At 39.5% G+C, this 26,381-nt stretch overlaps 1 protein-coding gene across 1 annotated transcript in view; it reads left to right on the top strand.

Annotated features, from left to right (window-relative positions):
- LOC149447557 (dual oxidase maturation factor 1-like) overlaps positions 1–16,885 on the top strand; it is a 108,128-nt gene extending 91,243 nt beyond the window's left edge. The window contains exons 6-7 of the mRNA XM_089652421.1: positions 11,638–11,852; positions 15,936–16,885. Of these exons, the coding sequence (XP_089508547.1) occupies positions 11,638–11,852; positions 15,936–16,108 (388 nt within the window). The 3' untranslated portion in view covers positions 16,109–16,885. The remainder of the gene's footprint in view (positions 1–11,637; positions 11,853–15,935) is intronic.
- Positions 16,886–26,381: the final 9,496 nt, after the last annotated feature.

Below are 26,381 nucleotides of genomic sequence, written 5' to 3'. Positions count from 1 at the left end.
AATTTTGTGTCTGTGAGAGTAACAATTCTCTGGCACTCAGTAACAATTCTGTCTGTCCCTGAGTAAGAATTCTCTGGCACTCAGTAACAATTCTGTCTGTCCCTGAGTAACAATTCTCTGGCACTCAGTAACAATTCTGTCTGTCCCTGAGTAACAATTCTGTCTGTCCCTGAGTATGAATTCTGTGGCCCTGAGTAAGAATTCTCTGGCACTCAGTAACAATTCTGTCTGTCCCTGAGTATGAATTCTGTGGCCCTGAGTAACAATTGTGTGTCTGTGCAAGTAACAATTCTGTGTCTGTGCAAGTAACAATTTTGTGTCTGTGAGAGTAACAATTCTCTGGCACTCAGTAACAATTCTGTCTGTCCCTGAGTAACAATTCTCTGGCACTCAGTAACAATTCTGTCTGTCCCTGAGTAACAATTCTCTGGCACTCAGTAACAATTCTGTCTGTCCCTGAGTAACAATTCTCTGGCACTCAGTAACAATTCTGTCTGTCCCTGAGTAACAATTCTGTCTGTCCCTGAGAATGAATTCTGTGGCCCTGAGTAAGAATTCTCTGGCACTCAGTAACAATTCTGTCTGTCCCTGAGTAACAATTCTCTGGCACTCAGTAACAATTCTGTCTGTCCCTGAGTAAAAATTCTGTGGCCCTAATAACGTTTCTGTGGCCCTAAGTAACAATTCTCTGGCACTGAGTAACAATTCTGTCTGTCCCTGAGTATGAATTCTGTGGCCCTAACTAGCGTTTCTTTGTCCCTAAATAACGATTCTGTGGCCCTCATTAACAAGTCTGTGTCCCTGAGTAATGGTTCTCTGTCCCTAAGTAACTTCTCTCTGTCCCCAATTCTCGTTTCTGTGGCCCTAACTCTGTCCCTGTCCCTAGTACAGAGCGGTCTGCCTCTGTTCAATGACTGCAGGCAAATGAAGATTTCCAAAATGGCCGCTATATATACCTCGACCATTACACAGTGCTGGCTGGCTGGCTGCTGATTGGCTGATGCGATCACATGTCGTTGAGGAATGCATTATGGGGCAGCGCGCCTTGTCTGCGCGCCTTCCCCGACATCCCCGCTCCGTCGCCGCACATGTCAGCCGCCATTTTCGGAAAAATTTCGATTCGCGCGTCCGAATTAGGCTGTTTTTCGGATTCGGCACGAATCGAAATTTTTCCGATATTCGACTCGAATTCCACTTCGGATACTTCGATTCGCTCATCTCTAATTGTATTATTTGCAAGAACTGTTGGACTTTGTTATCTGTTCTGGGATCCAATAAATGCCACTCTTTGGAAACCACCAAGTTGCTGTGAGAAATGTGTTTGGATTGGAGGAGTTTGTGTTCAACACCTGACTCTAGTTTCCATTGCAGCATATCAATGTATTTATTTATTATAGATACTTATATAGCACTATCAATTTACGCAGCGCTATAGACACACACACACACACATATATATATATATCAAGCAGAGACCAAATGGGTATTTGAATTGGATACGCTACACCCCTTGGGGCGCAACATAGAAGTTGATGTCAACTGTTTTATTGCCAATAGCTGAGGTTTCCCCCCCCCCCCCCTTCTGGTCTTTTGATCATGTACCTGATTTGTACAGATAGATATTTATGGTCACTTAGATTGTACTGTTTCTGGTGATTCATCCCTATCCTAGTCTATGTTACAATTGTATAATTGGGTGTGTTTTTATGGATACATGATTATTTTCCTATTATGGTTATTAAGTATCTATCACGTGGGTCCGACCCTGACCAGTTTGATCATGGGAGATATATACCATTTTATTTGAATTTCTTATGGATTTTATATATCTCTACATTTTTATTTTATTTTATTGTATTTTATTTTTATTTATACTGGCTGATGTAACTTTGATTATTCTAGATTTTTATGAGAATTTGAGATGCTGATTTATTTATTAATATTATTATTATTTAATAATATTTTCAAGTTTTTATGAGCACACTGACCCTGCTTTTATATACAATTCCTATACATGTTTTATATACAACCCTACACACATTATTTATTACTGACAGTTTCAGGATGATTTATATATGTATCTGTCAATATGGATCTTCATTAATGTCTGCTTATTGTATTGTACGCCCTTCTTGCCGTGGCCGGATGATGTCATTCTAAGTACCAAGGATAACCTTTCATGGGGTATATAGAACTCCTGGTATTTAATAGAATACCTCCCCAGGATCATTATACATTTACATTGGAATTCATTAATATGTATGTAAACGCATTACGAGTTGGTCATTATGTAAGACCAACTATATGTGAATTTCCCTGGAGTCTGTGGCATCTACCGCCGCCTGTTTCCATAAGGCTACGTTCACACTAGCGTTGTGTGCAGGCTGCAGAGAGGCATTTGGGAAGCGTTTTTACCGCTTCCCAAACGCCTCTGCCAATTCTGCACGTTACAGCACACGGGAGTGTTTGCGTCACGTCGCGGCAAAACGGGTGCCTCTGGTCGAGTCAGGAGGTGTTGAAGCCTCCTATTCTAGTCTATGGTGCCGCTCCGCAAACGCCCGGCTGGCGTTTGCGGTGCGGTTGCGACGCGGTTGCGGGGCGTTTGCGGAGTGGTAACACCATTCAAACTGCATTATAGGCATTTGTGGGGCATTTTTAACGCTCGGCAAATGCCTAGCAACCGCTGCTAAACCGAGCGTTTGCCGAGCGTTAAAAAATGCTCCGCAAACGCCGGACCAACGCTTGCCAAGCACTATAGGGGCGTTTGGCAAGCATTGGTAAAACAGTCAAGTGTGAACAAGCCCTAAGACAGAAGGAGTTACTTCCTATGCATCTACTCAGTGGCGGATCCACGGCAAAATGGCGCTTTTGCACACGCGCATGTGCATTCCGTGTTCTCCGGGAAAATGGCGGTGGCTTAATGCGCACGTTTCACTTTTCCTATTTATATTTTCCTCACTTCCAGTGAGTGCGCATTTCTTCCATTTGATTCCAGTCACAAGTTTATTGAGATATCTGCCTCATAGGAATCCATCACATGCGCCATCTGTTGAACTTTATTTATTTATTGCTCGCATGAACTCATATCCTGTTATTTATTTATTTATTGATTTATTTATTAAGCGCTGCACTTTAATATGTTTATTGCTATTTCAAAGGTTACTGTGGTTACCTCGAGTGTTTCAGCTGCTATATATTAAGAGCGCTCACTATATCACCATTTTACATATATATATATATATATAACATTCACATTAGTCCCTAACCATCAAGGAGCATACAATCTAAGGTCCCCAACTCACATTTATACATACACATACTAGGGCCAATTTAGGCAGGAGCCAATTACCTACCAGCATGTCTTTGGAGTGTGGGAGTAAACCGGAGTACCTGGAGGAAGCCCACGCAGGCACAGGGAGAACATGCAAACTCCAGGCAGGTAGTGCCCTGGTTGGCATTTGAACCAACAACCCTAGTGGTGCCAGTGAGAAGTCCTAACCATTTAGCCACTGTGCTGCCCAATTATTATCCATCATTATTAATTACAACAACATCTTCAGCTATGATTTTTTTAAAGAGCCCGACAATATACAGCAATTAACACCAAATGATCAGGGCACTGATAATCAGTGCCCTGATTACCAGTGCAGATGTCCACTGTGACATTTGCCAGTTATCGGCAGTACTTTCTTCACGCTGTGACAGCGTGAGGAAAGTGCTGCTGATAAACGGGAACTGTATTTACTTTGTGATCAGCTGTGTCATTGAACACAGCTGATCACGTGATAAAAGGCTACTGTGATTGGCCTTTTACCTTGTCAGACAGCACCGGGTCATATGACGCCCTCCCAGAACTGCACATCCGCACTGCAGCTTTCATTCGGCTATAGCACGGTTGTAAAGTGGTTGAAGAATAAGTTCACCTTTGGGAACATGTTACATTTTTAGGGTGGAACATGTAACATGTTCCCAATGCTGCAGCCGCCACCCACAGCCCCCCCTCCCTCTGACAGAAATAAGGGGAGAGGTTCCCCATACCATCGGTCAGATTTGAAAACAGATTTCCGTGAATGAATGAACTGCAAGTCCCAACAATCTTAGTGGCTGTCAGCTTGTAGTTTTCAATGAACTACCACGGCGCTCCATAGCACCATGGTAGTTCATTGAATCTTCCTGTCAGGATATTTTCTTGCCCGTACATCCCGTACAGGCAAGCAGATATACTGAATGATCTGCAGGAGACCTGCATGGATCAGCAATCTGCTAATCACTGGTGCAATGCGTTACAGGCTCCTGTAGACAAAAGGTGAACTTAACTTTTAATTGGCCATAGCTGGTTTGAACCTCGACCTGTTCAGCAGTAACTGGCCGAAATTCGGTCCATCTGTGGGAAGGCTGTATTTACACAAGTCAATCAGCTTAGGTACAACCAGCATGCCAAATTTCTAGTATGCGATTATTGCCAGCGGCTATTAGCAGCTAGCAATTTTCATTGTGTTCTCCCCATAGGGATGGCTCCCAGCCCCCCTCCCAAGGGGAATGCAATAGCTCCATGAGAAGAATTCTCCCATCAACACTGGCTGCACGGATGGGGGAATCAAGTAAGAAAGAAAATTGGGTGAATATTGATATGTTAGTAGGGGTGTTTCTGGGAATATTTCTCAAAATCTTTTTTCTTTTTGCAGAAGAGGCAGGATATCTTTTGTGATCTTACTTAAAGATTCAAGGCACTACTTGCAGTTGACTTCCAGTGGGACCCAATAATTCTTTTCAGTCTGTTTATAGTGTAAAAGATTGACTCTGAGAATGTTAATCACTTTCCTGGTCTCTATGTTTATTGACATTGAATTATATCCCTGTTTTGCAAAATCTTTCACAGACATGTTTGTGGTGTCTGAACAGGTCTGAATGTATCTCATGGCCTGCTCCCAGATGACAATTATTTTATATGCCTTAAATGGAAACTGGCATGCCTGAAGTATGTGGGACAGTTTGTGGGTTTTTTACCACTGAAAATAAAGTTTCTCTTCCCCAAGCCTTTGATAAGTATATGTACATTTCAAAAGGACTCTTCTGAGTTGGCAGATTTGCCTGGACTTTTTTTATTGTCTGGTGCATTAGCCCAACAACACTCTAAAGCTTTGATCACTATAGATCTATTCTAGTTACAATAACCATCAAGTGTGTCAAGAACAGTAGTTGCATTTCTTTAATTGTTATTTTTCATTACTTTTCCAAGGTTTGCAACTTTCAGGAGAATTACTGGATGTTAGAAGACTAACATTTATAGGTAAAGTTGATACAAGGAATATCTGATTGCCTCTCGGGGGATCATGAAGGAATTTTTTTCCCAGCAGGAGCAAATTGGATCATGCTTTGCTGGGTTTTTTTTTTGCCTTCCTCAGGATCAACTGTGGGTATAGGATTATAACTTTTTTTTTTTTAATGGTTGAACTGGATGGATTTTTTTTCAGTCATTTTTTCAGCCAGACTAAGGCTGGCCATACATTTTACAATTTTCTTGAGATTTTTGGTTTAGATTTACCAAAAACCATATAATAGGTGAAACCAGTTAGGCAGGCTCTTGCACTACAGGGTTGAAGGTAAATCTAAAGGAAATTGGGCAGAAATTGGACAGAAAATTGTATAGTGTATGGCCAGCCTTACTATGTATCTATGTAATTGTCCATGGGTTCCTATCTTTGAGACAATTACCTCAACAACTCTTATACAGATCCCTATTTGTATAGCCTAACACTTTAAACAGCCTTTATTAATCGTGTGTCAAGAATTTTTTTTTAATTTCAACAATATATATTTTATTACTCCGAATTGTAACTGTGGGTTCCAGAATCATTTTCAGAAATGTATAAAGCCTGAAGAAGTTATCCTGAAAGCTTGTATCTTTAATAACTTAAGTTAGCCAAAGAAAAGGTTATCAATTAAACTCCAAACTTTCTGCATTAAAAGATAGCTAATTTGGTACAATACTCTTCTACTACTTTCAATAATGACTGAATTTATTTTCACTGTATGGGTACTGCTATGGGGAGGAAAATGGCATAACAATAAGTCAACTTATGACCTGAAGGACATATCCATCAACAATGTACAAAAGCCATACATATACTATCACTATGTTGAAATATTTTCATCATATGAAGACAATGGAAGGAAAATCTAAAACAATTTGCTCATTGCTTAACTGCTTCCTGCCTGGCCTATTATAAGATGGGGGCAGAGCAGGATCCCTATTATCCTGGGACGTCCACTGGACACAGCCGATGACAGATCACTACACCACCTCCCTGGTGGTGTCATGTGATTGCTGTGACCTAACACAGCAGATCACATGACAGTTGTAAACAACGAATGGCTTCCTTTAATGCCATTCATTGCTCACAACTGTGCTGCTAGCATGTACATACTGGGCCAGTCACAGCCCATCTGTAGTATGTAATCAGTTGTGGCCAATCACGGCTGATCACAAGAAAAACTACTGAATGAATCAAGTTCATTCAGTAAAAATTGCTTATACCAATGAAATTCGTTTGTATAAGCAATCATGTGTTAAAAAAAAAAATCTGCCCAGAGTAGTACAATTTTACTATGGTATCATTGTATTGCTCTGGTCACAGGAATAAAAAAAAATATATATAATTTTTTTATAACACTGTAGCAAAAAATTAAAAAATAAATACCTTAACCATTAGCCGCCCGGCCAATGGCCGTTTGGTGGCTTGAAATGCGCTCCTAAATTCCGGGTGCACGCCATTTGGCGTGCTCCCGCACATGCGCAGTTTGCGGCACAGCAGAGCGGCGCAGCAGCGGGATCTGTCACGGGCCGTGCACCACGGACATGGCCGATGACAGATCCGAGTACCGGCTCCCGTAGCTGGTACCATGTGACCTGCTGTGACCAATCACAGCAGGTCACATGATAGTTGTATACAATGGATGGCTTCATTCATGATGCCATCCATTGTATACTAGTGCCTAGCTGTGAATGGTCACAGCAGGTCACATGCACATGTCATGTGATTAGCTGTGACCAAATCACAGCTAAGCACAAAAAAAAAAAAAAAAGCTGAATGAATCGATTTCATTCAGCTAAATGCTTGCTTATAGCAAAGTAATTCTTTGCTAGAAGCAAACTGTGTATAAAAAAAAAAAAAAAAATACTGATCACTCCCCCAAAGTAGTACAATTTTACTATGGTAACATTGTACTACTTTGGTCATAGTAAAATATGAAAAAAAAATCTTTAAAAAAATGTAATAAAAAATTAAATATAATAAAAAAATAAAAAAAAATAAAAAAAATATATATATATTTTTTTTTTTTGATACTGTCACCAGTCAGTGTCCATGTTCACCGCCATGCCAGTTATATGAAGACGCTGTACTGCACTGGTGACAGTATGTAAAAAAAAAAAAATAGTGAAAATAATTTTTTTAATTTTTTCATTTTCCGAAAAATTATGACAAAAAAATACAACTTCAAAAAACTTGCCATGCCTCTTATGAAGTACGTCGGACTGTCTACTCTGCAAAAAGGGGTCATTTGGGGATATCTGTACTATTCTGACATTCTTCGACCTCAAGAAATTAGATTGGCTGTCAGTACTTCAGGATTGATCAATATTCAGATCTATACCATAGTTTGTGAACTCTATAACTTTCCTACAAACTAAAAAATACATCCTAATTTGGGTTATTTTCACCAAAGACATGTAGCAGAATACATGTCGGCCTAAATTTATGAAGAACAATTATTTATTTGTAAATTTTTATAACAGAAACAAAGAAAAATGTGGTTTTTTTTCAAAATTTTTGGTCTTTTTTTGTTAATTTAGCAAAAAATAAAAACCCCAGCGGTGATTAAATACCACCAAAAGAAAGCTCTAGTTGTGTGAAGAAAATGATAAAATTTTAGTTTGGGTACAGTGTTGTATGACCGCGCAATTGTCATTCAAAGTGTGAGAGCGTTGAAACCTGAAAAATGGCCTGGGCAGGAAGGTGTAAAATCACACGGTATTGAAACGGTTAAAAATATAAATTATTTATATGTATTTATTTATTTATTTTATAAACTCTCACCAGTCAGTGTTCCTGATCGCCACTGCAGTTATATGATGACGTTGTACTGCTTTGGTGACAGTGTGTAAAAAAAAAAAAATTGTGAAATTTTTTTTTAATTTCTTCATTTTCCACAGAATTATGACAAAAAACTTAAAAAAACTCGCCATGCCTCTTACTAAATACTTACAACTGTTTACTTTCCTAAAACAGGTCATTTGGGAGATATTTGTACTGTCCTGGTATTTTTGGGCCTCAAGAAATTAGATAGGCCGTCAGTACCTCCAGGATTTATTTTTTAGATACAGTATATCCCCTAATTTGTGGACTCTTTTGACTTTCCTACTAACTAAATAATAAACACTGATTTGACTTAATTTCACCAAAGAAATGTAGCAGAATACATTTTGGCTTAAATTTGTGTAGAAAGATTATTTATTTGCAAGGTTTTATTACCGAAACAAAGAAAAACACATTTTAAAAAAAATTCAGTCTTTTTTCATTTATAGCTCAAAAAAATAAAAAATACCAGTGGTGATTAAATACCACCAAAAGAATTCTCTATTTGTGTGAAAAAAATGATACAAAATTCATCTGGGTACAGTGTTTCATAACCACGTAGGAAGGGAGCAAATGTGCCTGTTAGGCAAGTGGTTAATACATTTCACCTGTCAATCAAACTTAAAGGTTAAGTTTACAGAAAAAAAATAAATGTACATATTTTTGCAGAAAAAAATGTGTATTTATTTTTTTTCAGCAGAAGCCTGGAAAACATTGGCCGCGCGAACAGTTGACAACAGGTACAATGTGGGTTACTGAAGACATGTCCTCCAGTTTTCAGCCCCTACCTCTGTTTGGGCTTTCTGTTTGAAAGCCAGAGGACATGTCAGTCTACCATGAGAGCACTCATCAGCACCCCTGCTGCCCATTGGAACTGCAAGTCCATCTACCATTCATTTACAGGAATTGGTGAATGAATGATGCAGCTGTGTAGGCGGAGCCCCGCACAACACACGTTTTTAAAAAGTGACAATGAGAGCCAGGACAAGAACCCCCACCTGCTGGCAGAGGGAGGGGGATTGAGGGGAGAGGGGGCAGGAGCTGGAACATGTCACGTGTTCCACTCTAAATATGGTTGGAATGTGTAACATGTTCCAAAGGTGTCCTTATCCTAAAAGTGTTACTAAAGCCACAACAGTAAAGTCAGTCTGTATATGCAGTAAAGCATGCTGGTTATACTCAATGTGGAACCTAAGGGGCTAATCATCTACATTGTTTAAAAAGGATGATTAGATCCTGTCTTCTCTGGTCCTCCCTTTCTTCTTCTGTCCCCAATCTATCTACTGATAGTAGAGAGCTCTCGGAGTCACTCTGCACATGCTCAGTTTAGTGTGTATTGCTAGAGAGGTTTTTTTTTTCTTTGGCAGGGTACATGTGATCAGCACAGGGCCAATCAGCACTGTCCAAACAGATGGTCAGGGGTTATGCAGCCTCATAAGACAGTTTTATAGGAAAATTAAAACTCCTCCTACAAGCTTTACACAGTGCTCAGCTGGACACTGATAGGAGTCACAAGTCTGCTATATACTGTTGATGAGAAAATGTATGTAGCAGTTTATATTTACTACAATAATTGCATTTCCATGTTGTATGTACTGTTTGAGACCAGATACTGTATTGTGAATGCAGGACCCTGGGTTTAGTAACACTTTAAAAACTGACTAGTAAAGTACACATGTGAACTTTCTAAACACTGATAGTATCCACCTGAAAAATCCATAAATGAAACCCACCTACTGATCCAGCTTTCTTCATAGTTTCAGTCTCCATACCCAACACTTCAAACGAGCCATAATACATAGCTAGGGCACTAGATACCACCGCATATGCTCTGACCCAGAAGAGAGAAATAAATATCTGAGAGTGAAAACAGAACTCTTCAATAAGCAAGGTTGTGGTAATGAATAAACGCTGTCCTTGGCATGAAACACGTTTACCTGCCAGTCCTCCACTGTATTTCCACTCTCTGTATTGTTTTCATCTCGGTTCAATAAAGTGGATTGTTTGGAGTGCAGCCGATCGGACTTCCTTTGTTCTCATCTATGCAGCACAGGAGCTGTGCTAGCACCTACAGGAGGAGTTGTGCTTGGAGATTGGAAGTATCTCTACCTTGAGCAGTGGTAAACATATATGCAAGAAAGGTTGTAACTTTCACAAGTACAATTGCAACAATTACAGCAACACAACTATCAGTACACACATAAACACTGCCTTAAAAACCCAAAAGAAAAAAAATCTCCTACAATACAAAGAGAAAAAAAGGAAAAAGTCGTTCACCTTCCACATTCAATCCAGCACTTGAAAGTATAAAAAAGATAATCAAAGAGCTGCAACCCATCATAACCGAGAAAGCAACACTTAAATATTGCAACAATCCTCAGTTCTGGTCTTGGTGGTTGATGGATGCCTGGTGGTTTTCAGGCAATCATTAACCACCCAAATGGATCATACAGATGAACCTTTAGCAATGGGACATACCTCATTCATAGTTGCATAGTTAATCTGGCTGAAAAAAGACAAAAGTCCATCCAGTTCAACCATTAAAAAAAAAAAAGTTATAATCCTATACCCACAGTTGATCCAGAGGAAGGCAAAAAAAACCCAGCAAAGCATGAACCAATTTGCTCCTGCAGGGAAAAATATTCCTTCCTGATCCTCCAAGAGGAAATCAGATATTCCCTGGATCAACTTTACCTATAAATGTTAGTATCCAGTTATATTCTGTAATTTGATGCAACAAGTGCAACCAGGGATGGTATATTGGAAAAACAGGACACAAATTATAAAAATGAATGACAGACACACCATAAGAAAGCTCAAGAAAGAGGGTTACAACACACCGGGGGACATATATTCTCAGAACCAGATCATCATATGAAAGAAATAAATGTTTTTATTCTTAAAGGTACTTTAGAAATACTCAGGAAAGAAAAACTTTTGAACTATGATTGATAATGCTGTTTGACACAAGGGATAAACAAATGAATGGGGACCTCAGTTTTCTAAATCACTCTTATACAATTGTGTGACAGCTCAGCTTTTTGAGTGTTCACATATTTTTGTCTTTGCAGATTCTTTCTTTTCATTTTTCTAAACCTTTGTGTATTGTAATTCTTGGACGAAGCATAAAAAACACTGAAAGCTGAGTTAGTGTAAATTAAAAAGTTGTTGTAAGTGCACTAATATGGCTGCAGTCACTTTAAGCACTAACTGTGGGTCATACAGTACATAGCAATGCACAGGGAGCAGTTCACCTGGCAGCAGCAACACACAAGACGTATAGGCATAGCTTTTAGCTGAAGAGCGTGTGCATGCACGTGCACTTTTTCTGCAGAAATATAGATATCGCCTTTAGCTGAAGGCTTCCAGTGTGTGTCTGCACATGCACTTTTTCTGCAGTAGAGATACTTGGCTATAAACCCAGTTTGGCAATGGTTTAATGTTCTTTCTAAAAAAACAATCATATTTATTCTGTTCCTATATGTGTTATTTTTTTCAGGTTGGCATTTTGTGCATGGATTCTCAGCAACGTCCTTTTCTGTATTCCAGTCCCTTTGTATGGAATTTGTATGATGTTTGCAACTGCAGTGTGTATAATATTCTCGCTCATATCATTTGCAACAGTTAGACAGGTACCTATATGCAACATCCATTTTGGAACTTCTATTCTGAGGACAAGATTTGGATTTTCTTTCTGGATAAGTTTTACCACAGGTAAATTGCTTCTGTACTGTATGTACGTATTGTTTAACCTTTAACCCTTGTTAAATATGAGGACTTCCATTGATGACCACCTTCTAAAAATTCCAGTTGTTGCCTGGCTTTTATACTGACCAACTGACTTTAACATTTTTTACATTACTGATTACTGAGAAACATGCAAATCAAAATAAAAAAGAAGTTCCCCATCATATCACGACTCGATTACTGCAACTCCCTCCTTACTGGCCTGCCTCGCCGCTGGCTATCCCCACTTCAGTCGATCCTGAATACGGCAGCCAGACTCATTCACCTTTCCAATTGCTCCATCTCCGCCACCCCCCTCTGCCAATCCCTCCACTGGCTTCCGATTGCGCAACGGATCAAATTCAAAATCCTAACACTGACGTACAAAGCTGTCCACCATACTGCCCCGAACTACATCACCGACCTAATATCCAAGTACCACCCAACAGGCACACTCCGCTCCTCACAAGACCTCCTTCTCTCTAGTTCCCTGGTCTCCTCCTCCCATGCCCGCCTCCAGGACTTCTCCAGGGTGTCACCCATCCTCTGGAACTCCCTGCCCGAACCCATCAGATTATCACCTACTCTCCTCTCCTTTAGGCGCACCCTGAAAACCCATCTCTTCAGGGAAGCCTACCCCACCCCCTGCTAACTTGCAGACCTCCTCCACTCTTCCTACCACTCCATCCCCCACAGCTATCTCCTCCTGTGCCACCATCCCCTCCCTCCTAGATTGTAAGCTCGAAAGAGCAGGGCCCTCAATCCCCTCATGTTTTGCATTGTATTGTTATTGTTCTGTCACATGTTCTGTCCCCCTTTGTAATGTACAGCGCTGAGCGAATTATCGGCGCTTTATAAATACTGTATAATAATAATAATAATAATGTGTATTTAGATTAGTTCTTACAGCAAACCTTTGTTGAAACTCACCCATGTAAACTGACACCTTAATAGGAGAGAAGGCAGGATATATTGTCAGGTCATGCCCAGGGCTGTACTTAGACATCATTGTGTCTTAGGTGCACCTGAATGATGACAAAACATGTATCATAATTTATATTTTTTAAAGTGGAAGTTTAGGCACAATGTAAGAATTTGAGGTCATATGTAGAGCCCGGGCATAGGCTCAAAGAAGGTTAAACGCTTTCAGTGGCAAATGTTAAAGTGGACGTTCAGGCAAAACCTAACTAAGGCTAAATCTACTCCCATCCCCATTCTAAGGCTATTCTATCTAACCCTGTAAAGAAAAGATCTATATACTTACTTATTTTGAAGCCTCTCTGGTTCAGTCTCCAGCAGTGGCTTCTGTGTACAGCAGAGGATGCTGGCAACATCTGGAAATGCCTGGGAGATGACATAACCCATTGGCCTACTATGGGACATCCATTGTCGGCATTGTGTAGACATCCAAAAGCCTAGAGTATGCACTTTCTTGTTTTTAATAAATTCCTTGTAACACAATGTTAACCATTAGAATGCTGAACATTATCAAAGCTGATCAAAATTCTAAATAAATATATATCACTGACATATCTATCTGATGAAGTGTAAAGGATTGACTCCACAGGAACAGCAATTTTAAGAACTCTTAGTAGAATCACCCATCAACCTCATCATAGTTTTCATCAGCTGCATGTTTTCAGAGACAAAAACTATGCGAAAATAAAATTCTGTTTTAATTCAGATGACTAAAATATGGCATGTTAGTCAAAAGACTGACTAAAACTAGCTCTAAATTTGACGACAAAATTAACAGTGGTCAAAGAGCAATATTATTGTTTTACAAAACATGGTTTTAGTTATAATGTTACTGATACTTGTTTTCATTATTAACAGAGAACTGTTAAAGTTCAGGTTTTATGTGCAATGGCATTACAGCCAATAGAGATGACAGTTTTTTGGGTTTTTTTATATTTTAAAGTTGCACTCTTTGTCAAAAAGCAATATTTTTATTTGTTTAAGATACTGGAGATTTTAGTCAACTAAAATGTACTGGAGATTTTTGTTGACTAAAATATGACTAAAACTAAAACAATTCTGATTACTTAAATGCGACTAAAACTAAAATGGCATTTTGGTCAAAAGACAATGACTAAAACTACATCAAAATTTGACATCAAAATGAATAGTGGAAATGACAAATGTCCACCCAATAAACATGGATAACATTTCAAATGAAAATGTATACATTGAGATTGAAGAAAGAGTTCATAGTAATCAATAAATAGACCCAATAATGTTGGTGATTAGAACAATAAGTTGGAGGTGCTGCCTTTTATTTTTATTTAATATTTAACAAGAAAAAAGCGGGAAATACTATAGGCATGCTGTCATTGCTGACCTTTTGTTCTGGAAATGCTAATTATCCAGTTGGGGTGGTGATCCTGTGGCTACAACAGTTTTGAGTTATTGACCAGAATAGTGTATACAGATTAAGTGTTGAAGCAACATCTTCATCCTCCTTGTATATTTATTATGATAGCGCTTGGAATCATTGGAGAGTCTTGTCTTTTCACATTCATTTTTGACAACCTGAAATATACTGACCTGACTATCACTAGACAGTAGAAAACTAGGATTATATAGTGATAACTCAATTTTTCTTTCACATTTTAGATTGGAATGTGAAATGCATTGCAAACCAAAAAGTTGCAAAATATATTTTTAGATCAAAGCATTTATAAAAATAAAAATGGCAGCCACTGAAGTCCTAAGATGGCTTCATATACTACAGTACACTGACAAAATACTGAAAAATTTTAAAGCCCTACTCCAGCCAATTTCTTAAAAATTAAAGTGGTACTAAAGGCAAAATAAAAAAGACATACTGTATATGATGTAGGCATTAACCAAATAGTATTTTTTTCTGAGTGCCCCCTGTAACTTATTTTTTTACTTGTTGATCCTGTTATTACGTTTCAGCTTCCTTTAACAGACCAATCTTTGCAGGAAAAGTGGAAGTTCCAGGGTTGAGACAAACAAATTAAAGTGATACTAAACCTGCGTCTCCTTTTCAGCTGAGGAAGATGCCATCTTAGCCTGTTTAGATCTGTAGTAACCATGTGGCTGCATATGTGATCAGCTACGGCACCAGGCATTTGAGAACTTAAAATATGGATTGAGAAGGGGCAAAGGCACACGGGCAAAAGTTACAGTCACAGTATCACCAGAGGCATACCTTGAATGTAACTTTTTTGCAAAGTAGTGAAATTGGTGGGTTTAGTTCTCCTTTAACACCGACAGGGGTGCTTACAATTGTCAGCTTTTGATCATATTAATAAAACCCTCATTCTAAATGGAAAAAAAAATGTTTCTGTAACTGCTCAAAAGGTGGTAGCTGGTGTAAAGCCTTAATTTGTCACTTACGTAAAATTCTTCTAAATCTTCTAGTCCATCCAACACTACCCCCCCAGACATTGCTGCTGTCCAATGGGGTCTTCATTGCTCCTCCATAAATAAAAGAGCCACCCTAAGACAGGAAGTGTTTTACTGGCCAGATCACCAGGCAGGAATAAAGGAAAAGAAATAAAGACAAAAAACTAATGCAGCCACCAGCTCTAAGGGTTGGTAAGCTGGAATATATAACATTTTTGTTTTCAAGTTTAGATACACTTTCATTTTGGATAAAGTATAGGAGGGCCTCTGCCAGATTTTTATTTCTCCAGTTGGTGAGGTTTCCCCTTATTTCCTGTCAGGATAGGAAGTGATAGGAAACCTTTCCAATGCAAACACAGGCAAAAGCAAAATCATATTTTAATTAAGTAGTGAATGGTTAGAAAGACTGACAATGCTTTTACTGATGACTGTACCTTCCTGACAACCTTTATTTCTCTTATGGGCATCACAGGGAGATAAAAATCTCCACAGTGGGATAAAAAGCATAAATAAAAACCTAACAAAAAGATTAACACATTTTATTTTTAAATTGCTAGAATTAGGCTCTATATTTCCCAAAGACTTTAGATGATTACTGTACAATCCTGCATTGTGTTCAGAAAGTAAAATGTAATTTATTACCCTGACATTTTATAAAGTCATTTTTACATAGTTGTTTTTATTTTTCTTTTTTAGGTTTGCTTTGCCTTTTCATTAGCATTACCCTCTTGACTGTACACATAATGAGGCCAGCCTTCCTTCGCCGTTTATTCAGTGGTAGAGATAATGAAGAAGTTTGCCCCAAGTCTGGAAGTGAGGAAAGTAGTATTGTGAGCGACAACCAAACAGTTACTATGACCCAGTTGTAATGACTCTGCTTTCCAGGACGTATCTGCTGGATGGACTTCTATTTCAAGATGGACTTTTATTTTAGTTTGTCAATTGAGATTCTCAGTATTTCATATATTTGGGGCTCATCAGAATTTTTGAATGGCTGAGGCATATTTATAAATGCTATTGGAAAGCAGCAATCTACCGAAAGGGATAGCAGAAGTAACAACCACTACTGAGTTCATAGCCCATTGGTCTCAGTTCTGACCCAAAATGAACAACACTTGTCTCTTCAACCCTCACAGCATTTTTGGAAGCATCTTCATAGTTCCTATGCCTATAGATTATTTGTATTGTGTGAGATATTTTCATGTATAGTATATGTTTTTAAAAATGAATATGTGTTGTTGGACCTGGTTTACATTCACCAGTACATTTTCAAGGCTAGCTGTACATACAGTATATAAAAAGCAATCCTCCATCAGGCAGCCTGTACTGCCTTACTCACAGTTCACTAGTCCTATCATATCACTGGGTTGCCACTAGGTGTTCAGTGATTTTTTGTTAAGCTCCATGATTGTTGGGCAGCCCTTATGGGGACAATAACAACTATCCTTTAAACATTCAATATATTCTAGATGAATGTGTGCTAGGCCAATGAAATCATTTCAAATGTATTTGTTTTTTGTATCTGCATTTCCTTGTTTTTAATCTTACTGACTTGTATATATAGTATTTGGTAAGATTGACATTTTGATGTTTAATGTAATTCATTCAATGGAATAATATGCCAATAAAGACAACATTTTCTTAAAGTGGTTGTAAACCCTTACATATACCCAGTGAAGTGACTGGCCTCAGGTGAGATTAAACAAATCCTCCTACATAACCTATACCTGTTTATCTGCTTCCATCTCTTCTCTGCATCTGTTCAAAGTGCTGAATTTTTAAAGCTTGTCTGAAAGATCAGAAAAAATCAGGCAGACAGCTGAAGTTGCACTCTGCAGAGCTCAGTGAGGAGAGTTCTGAGAGCTGATTGGAAGGAAGGGACACACACCCTCCACACAGCTTACAGGAACAGAGCTAAGGCTGTCAATCTTCTGGCAGGCCCTTCCCTGTCCAGGGGTGTATTTACCACAAGGCAAACAAGGCATTTGCCTAGGGCGGCATTTTTCAGGGGGGCAGCAGCATGTTTCAGGGGTTCAGCGCCCCCCCAAAAAGAGGGGATAGAAGAAGGGACACATGCAGCAAGGGGACTAGGTGGGATCTGAGAGAGGCTGTGGGCTGCTTGATGGTGTATACAGAGCCTGACTCTTGTTCCCAGGGATTTCTGGAGCTGTGAAAGTGAGTGTCTTATTTCTTCCCGGCGTTGCCAGAGTATGGGGGGTGGTGGTAGTGGAAGGCTCTCTCAGGTGGGGGGGCTGGGGTGTTGTTGGTCAATGTCAGGCTCTCTTCGTGGGGGAGGGAAGTGTTGGTCAGTGTCAGGGTCTCTCCGTGGGGGTAGCTAATTTTTGTGTTGCCTAGGGCAGCACAAAACCTAAATACATCACTGTCCCTGTCACCATTTTTCCTTCAGTGTCAAGAAAATTTGTCAGAAGTGATTCATGCTGATAGCAGAGCAATGAGGCAGCAGGCAGAAAAGACACTGTGTGCTGTTAATAGAGACAAGTACACACTATAGAGGAATATGCATTGTTTATACTTCATTTCTGAAGTTTTCAACCACTTTAACCGCTTCCTGACCACCCTACAGCAGAAATACTACTACAGGGTGGCACGGGTGCATAAAATCACATATTCATATGTGATTTTGCACTTTCGCAGCCTCAGCTGTCAATCACTGGGTCTCGGCCAGCAATTACTCACCAGCACCTGGTGATTTCTGACGATCACCGACAGTTAGGAGAACTGTTTTGTTTACTAACAGTTCTCATCCCTGTCAGCTCAGGCACACTGCTCTGGATGGCTGTGCACAGCACAGCCATCCAAAGCAGTGTGATTACAGTGAAACACACACACACCGCCCCCCAGTAAAACACTCCCTGCACACAGTTAACCCTTTGATTGCCCCTCTTGTAAACCCCTTCCTGCCCCGTGCCATTAGTACAGTGTCAGTGCTTTTTTTTAGCACTAATCACTGTATTGGTGTCACTGGGGATGTCCGTGACACCAAGTCAGTTCCCCCCAGTCTCAGAATGTCAACCACAGACCCGCTATAAGTCACTGATCATCGCCATTACTAGTAAAAATTTAACATTAAAAAAAAAATTCCAGTATATATACTACCATTTGTAAATGCTATAACTTTCATGTAAACCAATTAATTTACACATATTGGGATTTTTTTTTAGCAAAGACATGTAGCAGAATACATTTTGGATAAAATTTATGACGAAATTTGATTTTTTAAATTTTTTTACTGGACATGTTTAATCGCAAAAAGTCAAACATTGTTTTTTTCTCAAAATTATTGGCCTTTTATTTTTATAGCGCAAAAAATAAAAAACGCACAGGCGATCAAATACCACTGAAAGAAAGCTCAATTTGTGGGGAAAAAAAGACGCAAATGTCATTTGGGTGCAGCATTGCATGACCGCGCAATTGTCAGTTAAACTAATGCAGTGCCGTAACTAAAAAAATGGCCTGGTCAGGAAGGGGTGTAAATCTTCTGGAGGGCAAGTGGTTAAGGTATATGCCACAACTTGTTTTGTTGGTATAGCGTAAGGGAAGGGCTTCAACCACTGCCAGTTTATTTCTTGCACTATAGGTACTACTGGGGACATTTAGCTTCATTTCCTGTAGCAGATATACAACAGAAAGTATGAGAAAATCTCCTAAAGTGAGGGGGATTTTCCTCTTAGACATAAAACATAATAAATAGTAGTCCATAAACAGATTCAAATGTGATAATTAAATCAAAATATGAAATATAAATATAAAGTGCTTGAATGGTGAAAATCAATAAAATGGTGAAAAATCACTACGGTGTGCTCCGGATAAATAAAGTCTATTTGAAAAACACAGTGCTCCACCTTTACTTAATGTTCCTCCACCTAAAAATATATATAGATGGCCGCTCACCTCTTACCGTGGACCCATAAAACCTGACAAAGCCATGTGGTTGGTGGCGTAACGCGTGAGTGTGGAGTCTAGTGACTTCATTAATGAAACACAAATGATGCAGCGCTACTACCATAAAAAATCTTCACACATAAATGAATAAGTGAAACAGAGCAAAATTAGTGACACAAATAACATAAACACACAATATTAAATAGTGCCAAAAAAACTCATAAATAATCACATGTGACAAGTGTCAATACGAGGTCCTAAAAGGACCAAATAACATAAATGGTGCCCCAAGTAATCCAATGGGATCCAATAGTGCTCCAAATCAAACAAGTAAGTCACAACAGGACTCAATGTGCTAAAAAACCTCCCACCAGAACTAAAAATCAGTTCCCACCATATAACACAAACGCATGTGCATCCCAATAAATGCATAAACTAAGAACTAATCATGCAAACAAACATGAATAAATGAATGAATATATAAAGTCCCGTGAGGTGTAAAACACCTGACAATATACAAAAAACCATATATAAAGTCCACAGCAATTCTTGAAGAAAAAAAAAAAGAGTGCTGATAAATGTGCAGAGATATCCAAAAATGGCTGAATTGCCCGCTCACCTCCCTCTTGCGACCCGCACAGGTTCAAAAGGCCTTCAGGATCACTAACACATGGACCCTTAATAGTAGGTAATCCTCCACAGCTCTCCACACTGACCTCCCCTCATGTACAGATTCACAGGGCAGCAGATCTCCTCTTCAGGCACATAAGGTGGCTGCAGCCACTTGATCCCTCAGAAAATAGAAGTGAATGCTTGCATAGTGTAAAACTATTTATTCACCAAACAAAGTATCACATATCGAATATGCTCACATTTAAAATCATCTTGTACATCACATGTAAATAAAACCTCAGATCAGATGTACTTGCATGGGTGTCCAATGTAAATAAAGAAGGCGTATGACCGGGAGTGCATCACCGCCAACGCGTATCGTCAAACTTAACAAAACAAGTTTGCCCTGATGAAGTCACGCTTAACAAAACAAAAGTTTGCCCTGATGAAGTCACGTGTTAAGAGGAGATCTGCTGCCCTGTGAGCCTGTGCTGGAATCTGTACATGAGGGGAGGTCAGTGTGGAGAGCTGTGGAGTATTACCTACTATTAAGGGTCCATGTGTTAGTGATCCTGAAGGCCTTTTGAACCTGTGCGGGTCGCAAGAGGGAGGTGAGCGGGCAATTCAGCCATTTTTGGATATCTCTGCACATTTATCAGCACTTTTTTTTTTTCTTCTTCAAGAATTGCTGTGGACTTTATATATGGTTTTTTGTATATTGTCAGGTGTTTTACACCTCACGGGACTTTATATATTCATTCATTTATTCATGTTTGTTTGCATGATTAGTTCTTAGTTTATGTGTTTATTGGGATGCACATGCGTTTTGTGTTATATGGTGGGAACTGATTTTTAGTTCTGGTGGGAGGTTTTTCTAGCACATTGAGTCCTGTTGTGACTTACTTGTTTGATTTGAAGCACTATTGGATCCCATTGGATTACTTGGGGCACCATTTATGTTATTTGGTCCTTTTAGGACCTCGTATTGACACGTGTGATTATTTATGAGTTTTTTGGCACTATTTAATATTGTGTGTTTATGTTCTTTGTGTCACTAATTTTGCACTGTTTCACTTATTAATCTATGTGTGAAGGATTTTTATGGTAGTAGCGCTGCATCATTTGTGTTTCATTTATAATTTTTGTCTATGGGTATATGAGTGTATGTAGCAGCTTTACCTTTGTTGGTAGGTATTAGTTTTTAGGTAGGATCGCAGGAGTTTGTCACATTGATTTAGTGACTTAATTGCCGGCTTTTTTACAGAACGGGAGTTTTGAATTGCAAATCGCTATGTTACTGTTTCTATCATGGGAGTGACACTCTGGAATAATAGTTGAATTAAAACAGTATTACACTATGGGAGATGTCCTCTGTTCTTTCTATATGTGGAGTTAAGTTGAGAAGAGTCCCGCTTATACTGTCATTGAAGGGGTGCCTGTCATCAGCTCTCTGCTGCCATCTAGAGCATCTTTTTGGAGTTGCCATGCTTGGTTGACCTGTATTAATTTAAGGGTCCATGGTAGGAGGAGAGTTTTATATATTTATAAAATATATAAAATATATAGTATATATTTTTAGATGCAGGAACACTAAGTCAAGGTGGAGCATTGTGTTTTTCAAATAGACTTTATTTATCCAGAGCACATTGTAGTGATTTTTCACCCTTCAAGCATTTTATTGATTTTCACCATTCAAGCACTTTATATTTATATTTTATATTTTGATTAATTTATCACGTTTGAATCTGTTTATAGACTATTATGTTTATATGAGTTAGCGCAACACTATTTATGTATGTTTTATGTTTTAAGTGTGGGATCGCCTTTTAAGTGTTATTGCAGTGGCTCTATTTTATTAGATTATTTTACTAGCTTATTCACTAGTTTGATAGCACACATTGTTTTTTATTTATTGCCCTATTAGACAGTTTCCTCATTATAAGATTTCCTATTACCTCTTATTCTTGGTGCAAATCTAAAATGTTGGATTTCACTGTAAAAAAAAAAAAATAAGCAGGACTCCAAACAGATACATTTTAAAGTTTCATATATTTATTAAAGGAAGCACCATATAAAAATATAACAGTGAGTGCTGGTTCATATACAGTATTTGTGGATTGGATGCGGTTTGAACTGCATCCAATCTGTGAAAAAAAAACATCCAAGCTTCCTATGGTGCCTGTTCACATATGTCCAGTGCACTTGCAGTGTGTATTCAGTGCGGTTTGAAAAGAGTCATGTACGACTTCTACGCAGTGCCTTCAGGTTCAGGTGTGGATAACAGGTTATTGACGTCTATGGGAACCATTTCTAAGCTGTGTGAACTGGATAATTCTGTCCTGAACCTGATGTAAACCTGACATGAACCGGTGAACAACTACTGTGTCAATTAGCTGTGAAACCTGAGCTTCAATACACACCGCACATATATGAATCAGCCCTAAATGTAAATTGTAGTACATGCACAATATCTCCCCACAGTTCCTTTACTTAGACAAAGGCAAACACTCAGCTACACGCATTATATACATTTTCATTACAACAGGGAGGCTGTCCAGGCTACAGAAATTAACAAACATCAATACACATCGATAGATGTGCGAAAAAAAACATCAGCTGGCATGACACGCAGGATCAGGTGGAGGTGGGAATTACAACATTTCTGAGTAGAAACTCCTTTCTCAAGAGAGATTCACCTCTTCTTGGATGTGCTTAGATTTTTTACTACAATTTTGGATTTCCCCTTTCTTTCTCAGTGCCAATGGTCACCGTGACAAATAGAAGGGAAATTGTCCACCTAGAAACACAACAATAAAAACTTGACAGGGTCTAACCCTTCCCAACTCTATCCAAAAACAGAAAATAAAGGTTTTGCTTAGAGATTCAGTATACTGTAATTTACCTCTGTGTAAAAGTGTAGGGCTGTTTTTTGAGAATGGCAATAAAGACAAATGGACACCACTTGACCAGAACACAATAGTTTCTGTCTAATGTTTAGTTATGTGATTACCAAATAACAAATTTATGTAACAGAGAATTGTTTTTTGTTATGTAAATCTATGAAAATAGCTATACAGCTTTAAGTTGGTCAAATGAGAAACCCTATTATTGGGTTACTCCCCTGATAGTTACAGTAGCTGTAGATGGAAAATTTAGCAGCAGGGATGAAGGATTAAAAGATGAATGAAGGATGGCCTACCATAGATCTTAAGTTGTTTGGTAGTAAGTGGGGGAAATTGCCAGCATCAAGTAACCTCTTCATATAAAAGGGATGTCTGTAGCAATAAGGTACATTCTACAGCATTTGTATTTAACTGGAATTACTGACCTTGGCTTTTCATAGAAAAAATACTGAGTATTGTCATTGCTGTATTACATCTTGCTGTTATCAATACTACACTGCTGTCATCATTTGTTTTCAGAAAAAATAATTGGGATAGTGGGCTCCATCCACAAAGAGTATGCTGTAAGATACCACCTCCGTTTTTAAAAAAAATTATTTTAAATTCACAAAAAAACTACTAAAATACTGCATGAGTTATTTTATGAAGTGATGCAGTATTTTAGTAGTGAAAATACCGCCGGCCCTATTTATCAACTGTGATAAATACTGCGTTTTTAAGGAGCAGGCAGCCGCCGGTATCCTTAGCAAACCAATAACCTTAACTGTTGTTAAGGAGCGTGTGGCTGCCACATCCTTAACAACCGATGAGTCATCAGCTGTCAGCAGGTTTGTTTTCCCACTGACAGCTGAATGCAAACAAAACCATTGCCAGCAAATACAAAATGATGGATCTGGTATGGATTTTAAGGGGATCCCCACACCATAATTAAGAAAAAAATGGCATGGGGTCCCCCTGAGATTTTGAGGGCAACCCCACAACAAACATTTTTTAAAAATGGCGTGGGGTCCCCCCCAAAATCAATACCAGACCCTTATCTGAGCAGGCAGTCTGCTAGGCCAGGAAAGGGGAGTGGGCTAGCACGTGCCCCCTCCTGAACCATACCAGGCCACATGCCGTCAACATGGGGGGGGGTGTTTTGAGGCTCCCTCCCAAAGCATCTTGTCCACATGTTCCCCATATGAACTTTGCTGACAGGTGATGACTCATCAGTTGTTAAGGATGTGGCGGCCATCCGCTCCTTAACAACCATGACAGTTACTGGTTGTTAAGGTTCCCCGATGGCCATCGGCTCTTTAACAAACAGTTAAAATAGAACAACCACATGCCTGGACCACTACCTAATTATTGCATGCATATATTTATTTACTTATTTCCTTCTGTGAATTGACTTTAACCGCCTTTTATGTGATATTTAATGAGCATTTTGACAGTTTTGCGGTAAATACTGCATAACAGTAACGCAAAATAATAGTTTCAGGATCACATGTGATATGTAGGTAAAATGTGTCAGATCACCTAAATACTGCATACAATCTGCTTTTGTGAATGGAGCCCACTATCCCCGATTGTTATAACTAGAGATGAGCGAATCGAAGTAGGCGAAGTGGAATTCGAGTCGAATATTGGAAAATTTTCGCGCCGAATCCGAAAAATAGCCTATTTCGGACGCGCGAATCGAAATTTTTCCTAAAAAGGCGGCGGACATGTGCGGCGACGGAGCAGGGATGTCTGGGAAGGCGCGCCGACAAGGCGCGCTGACCCATAATGCATTCCTTAATGACATGTGATCGCATTAGCCAATCAGCAGCCAGCCAGCACTGTGTAATGGTCGAGCTATAAATAGCGGCCATTTTAGAATTCTTCATTTGCCTCCAGTCATTCAACAGAGGCAGACCGCTCTGTATTAGGGACAGAGTTAGGGCCACAGAAACGTTACTTGGGGACAGAGAAACGTTACTTAGGGACAGAGAAGCATTACTCAGGGACACAGAATTGTTAATGAGGGCCACAGAATCGTTACTTAGGGCCAAAGAAACGCTAGTTAGGGCCACAGAATTGTTACTCAGGGACAGACAGAATTGTTACTGAGTGCCAGAGAATTGTTACTTAGGGCCACAGAAACGTTAGTTAGGGCCACAGAATTGTTACTCAGGGACAGACACAGAATTGTTACAGAGGGCCACAGAACTGTTACTTAGGGCCACAGAAACGTTATTAGGGCCACAGAATTGTTACTCAGGGACAGACAGAATTGTTACTGAGTGCCAGAGAATTGTTACTTAGGGCCACAGAAACGTTAGTTAGGGCCACAGAATTGTTACTCAGGGACAGACACAGAATTGTTACAGAGGACCACAGAACTGTTACTTAGGGCCACAGAAACGTTAGTTAGGGCCACAGAATTGTTACTCAGGGACAGACACAGAATTGTTACTGAGGGCCACAGAACTGTTACTTAGGGCCACAGAAACGTTATTAGGGCCACAGAATTGTTACTCAGGGACAGACAGAATTGTTACTGAGTGCCAGAGATTTGTTACTTAGGGCCACAGAAACGTTAGTTAGGGCCATAGAATTGTTACTCAGGGACAGACACAGAATTGTTACTGAGGGCCACAGAACTGTTACTTAGGGCCACAGAAACGTTATTAGGGCCACAGAATTGTTACTCAGGGACAGACACAGAATTGTTACTGAGGGCCACAGAATTGTTACTGAGGGCCACAGAAACGTTAATCAGGGACACAGAATTGTTACTGAGGGCCACAGAACCATTACTTAGGGCCACATAAACGTTAATCAGGGACACAGAATTGTTACTGAGGGCCACAGAACCGTTACTTAGGGCCACATAAACGTTAATCAGGGACACAGAATTGTTACTGAGGGCTGCAGAACCGTTACTTAGGGCCACAGAATTGTTACTCAGGGACAGACACAGAATTGTTTCTTGAGGGACACAGAAATGTTACTTAGGGCCACAGAACCGTTACTTAGGGCCACAGAAACGTTAATCAGGGACACAGAATTGTTACTGAGGGCCACAGAACCATTACTTAGGGCCACAGAATTGTTACTCAGGGACAGACACAGAATTGTTACTCAGGGACACAGAATTGTTACTGAGGGCCACAGAACTGTTACTTAGGGCCACAGAATTGTTACTCGGACAGACACAGAATTGTTACTGAGGGCCACAGAACCGTTACTTAGGGCCACAGAATTGTTACTCAGTGACAGACACAGAATTGTTACTGAGGGACACAGAATTGTTACTCAGGGCCACAGAACCGTTACTTAGGGCCACAGAATTGTTACTCAGGGACACAGAATTGTTACTGAGGGCCACAGAACCGTTACTTAGGGCCACAGAATTGTTACTCAGGGACACAGAATTGTTACTGAGGGCCACAGAACTGTTACTTAGGGCCACAGAATTGTTACTCGGACAGACACAGAATTGTTACTCAGGGACACAGAATTGTTACTGAGGGCCACAGAACCGTTACTTAGGGCCACATAAACGTTAATCAGGGACACAGAATTGTTACTGAGGGCCACAGAACCGTTACTTAGGGCCACAGAATTGTTACTCAGGGACAGACACAGAATTGTTACTGAGGGACACAGAATTGTTACTGAGGGCCACAGAACCGTTACTTAGGGCCACAGAATTGTTACTCAGGGACACAGAATTGTTACTGAGGGCCACAGAACTGTT

This window comes from Staurois parvus, unplaced genomic scaffold (assembly GCF_062004578.1).
Source record: "Staurois parvus isolate SC_StPar_1 unplaced genomic scaffold, SC_StPar_1.0 ptg000682l, whole genome shotgun sequence".
Lineage (NCBI taxonomy): Eukaryota > Metazoa > Chordata > Amphibia > Anura > Ranidae > Staurois > Staurois parvus.
Note: the sequence above shows the minus strand (reverse complement) of the source record. Positions and strands in the feature narration are given on the sequence as shown.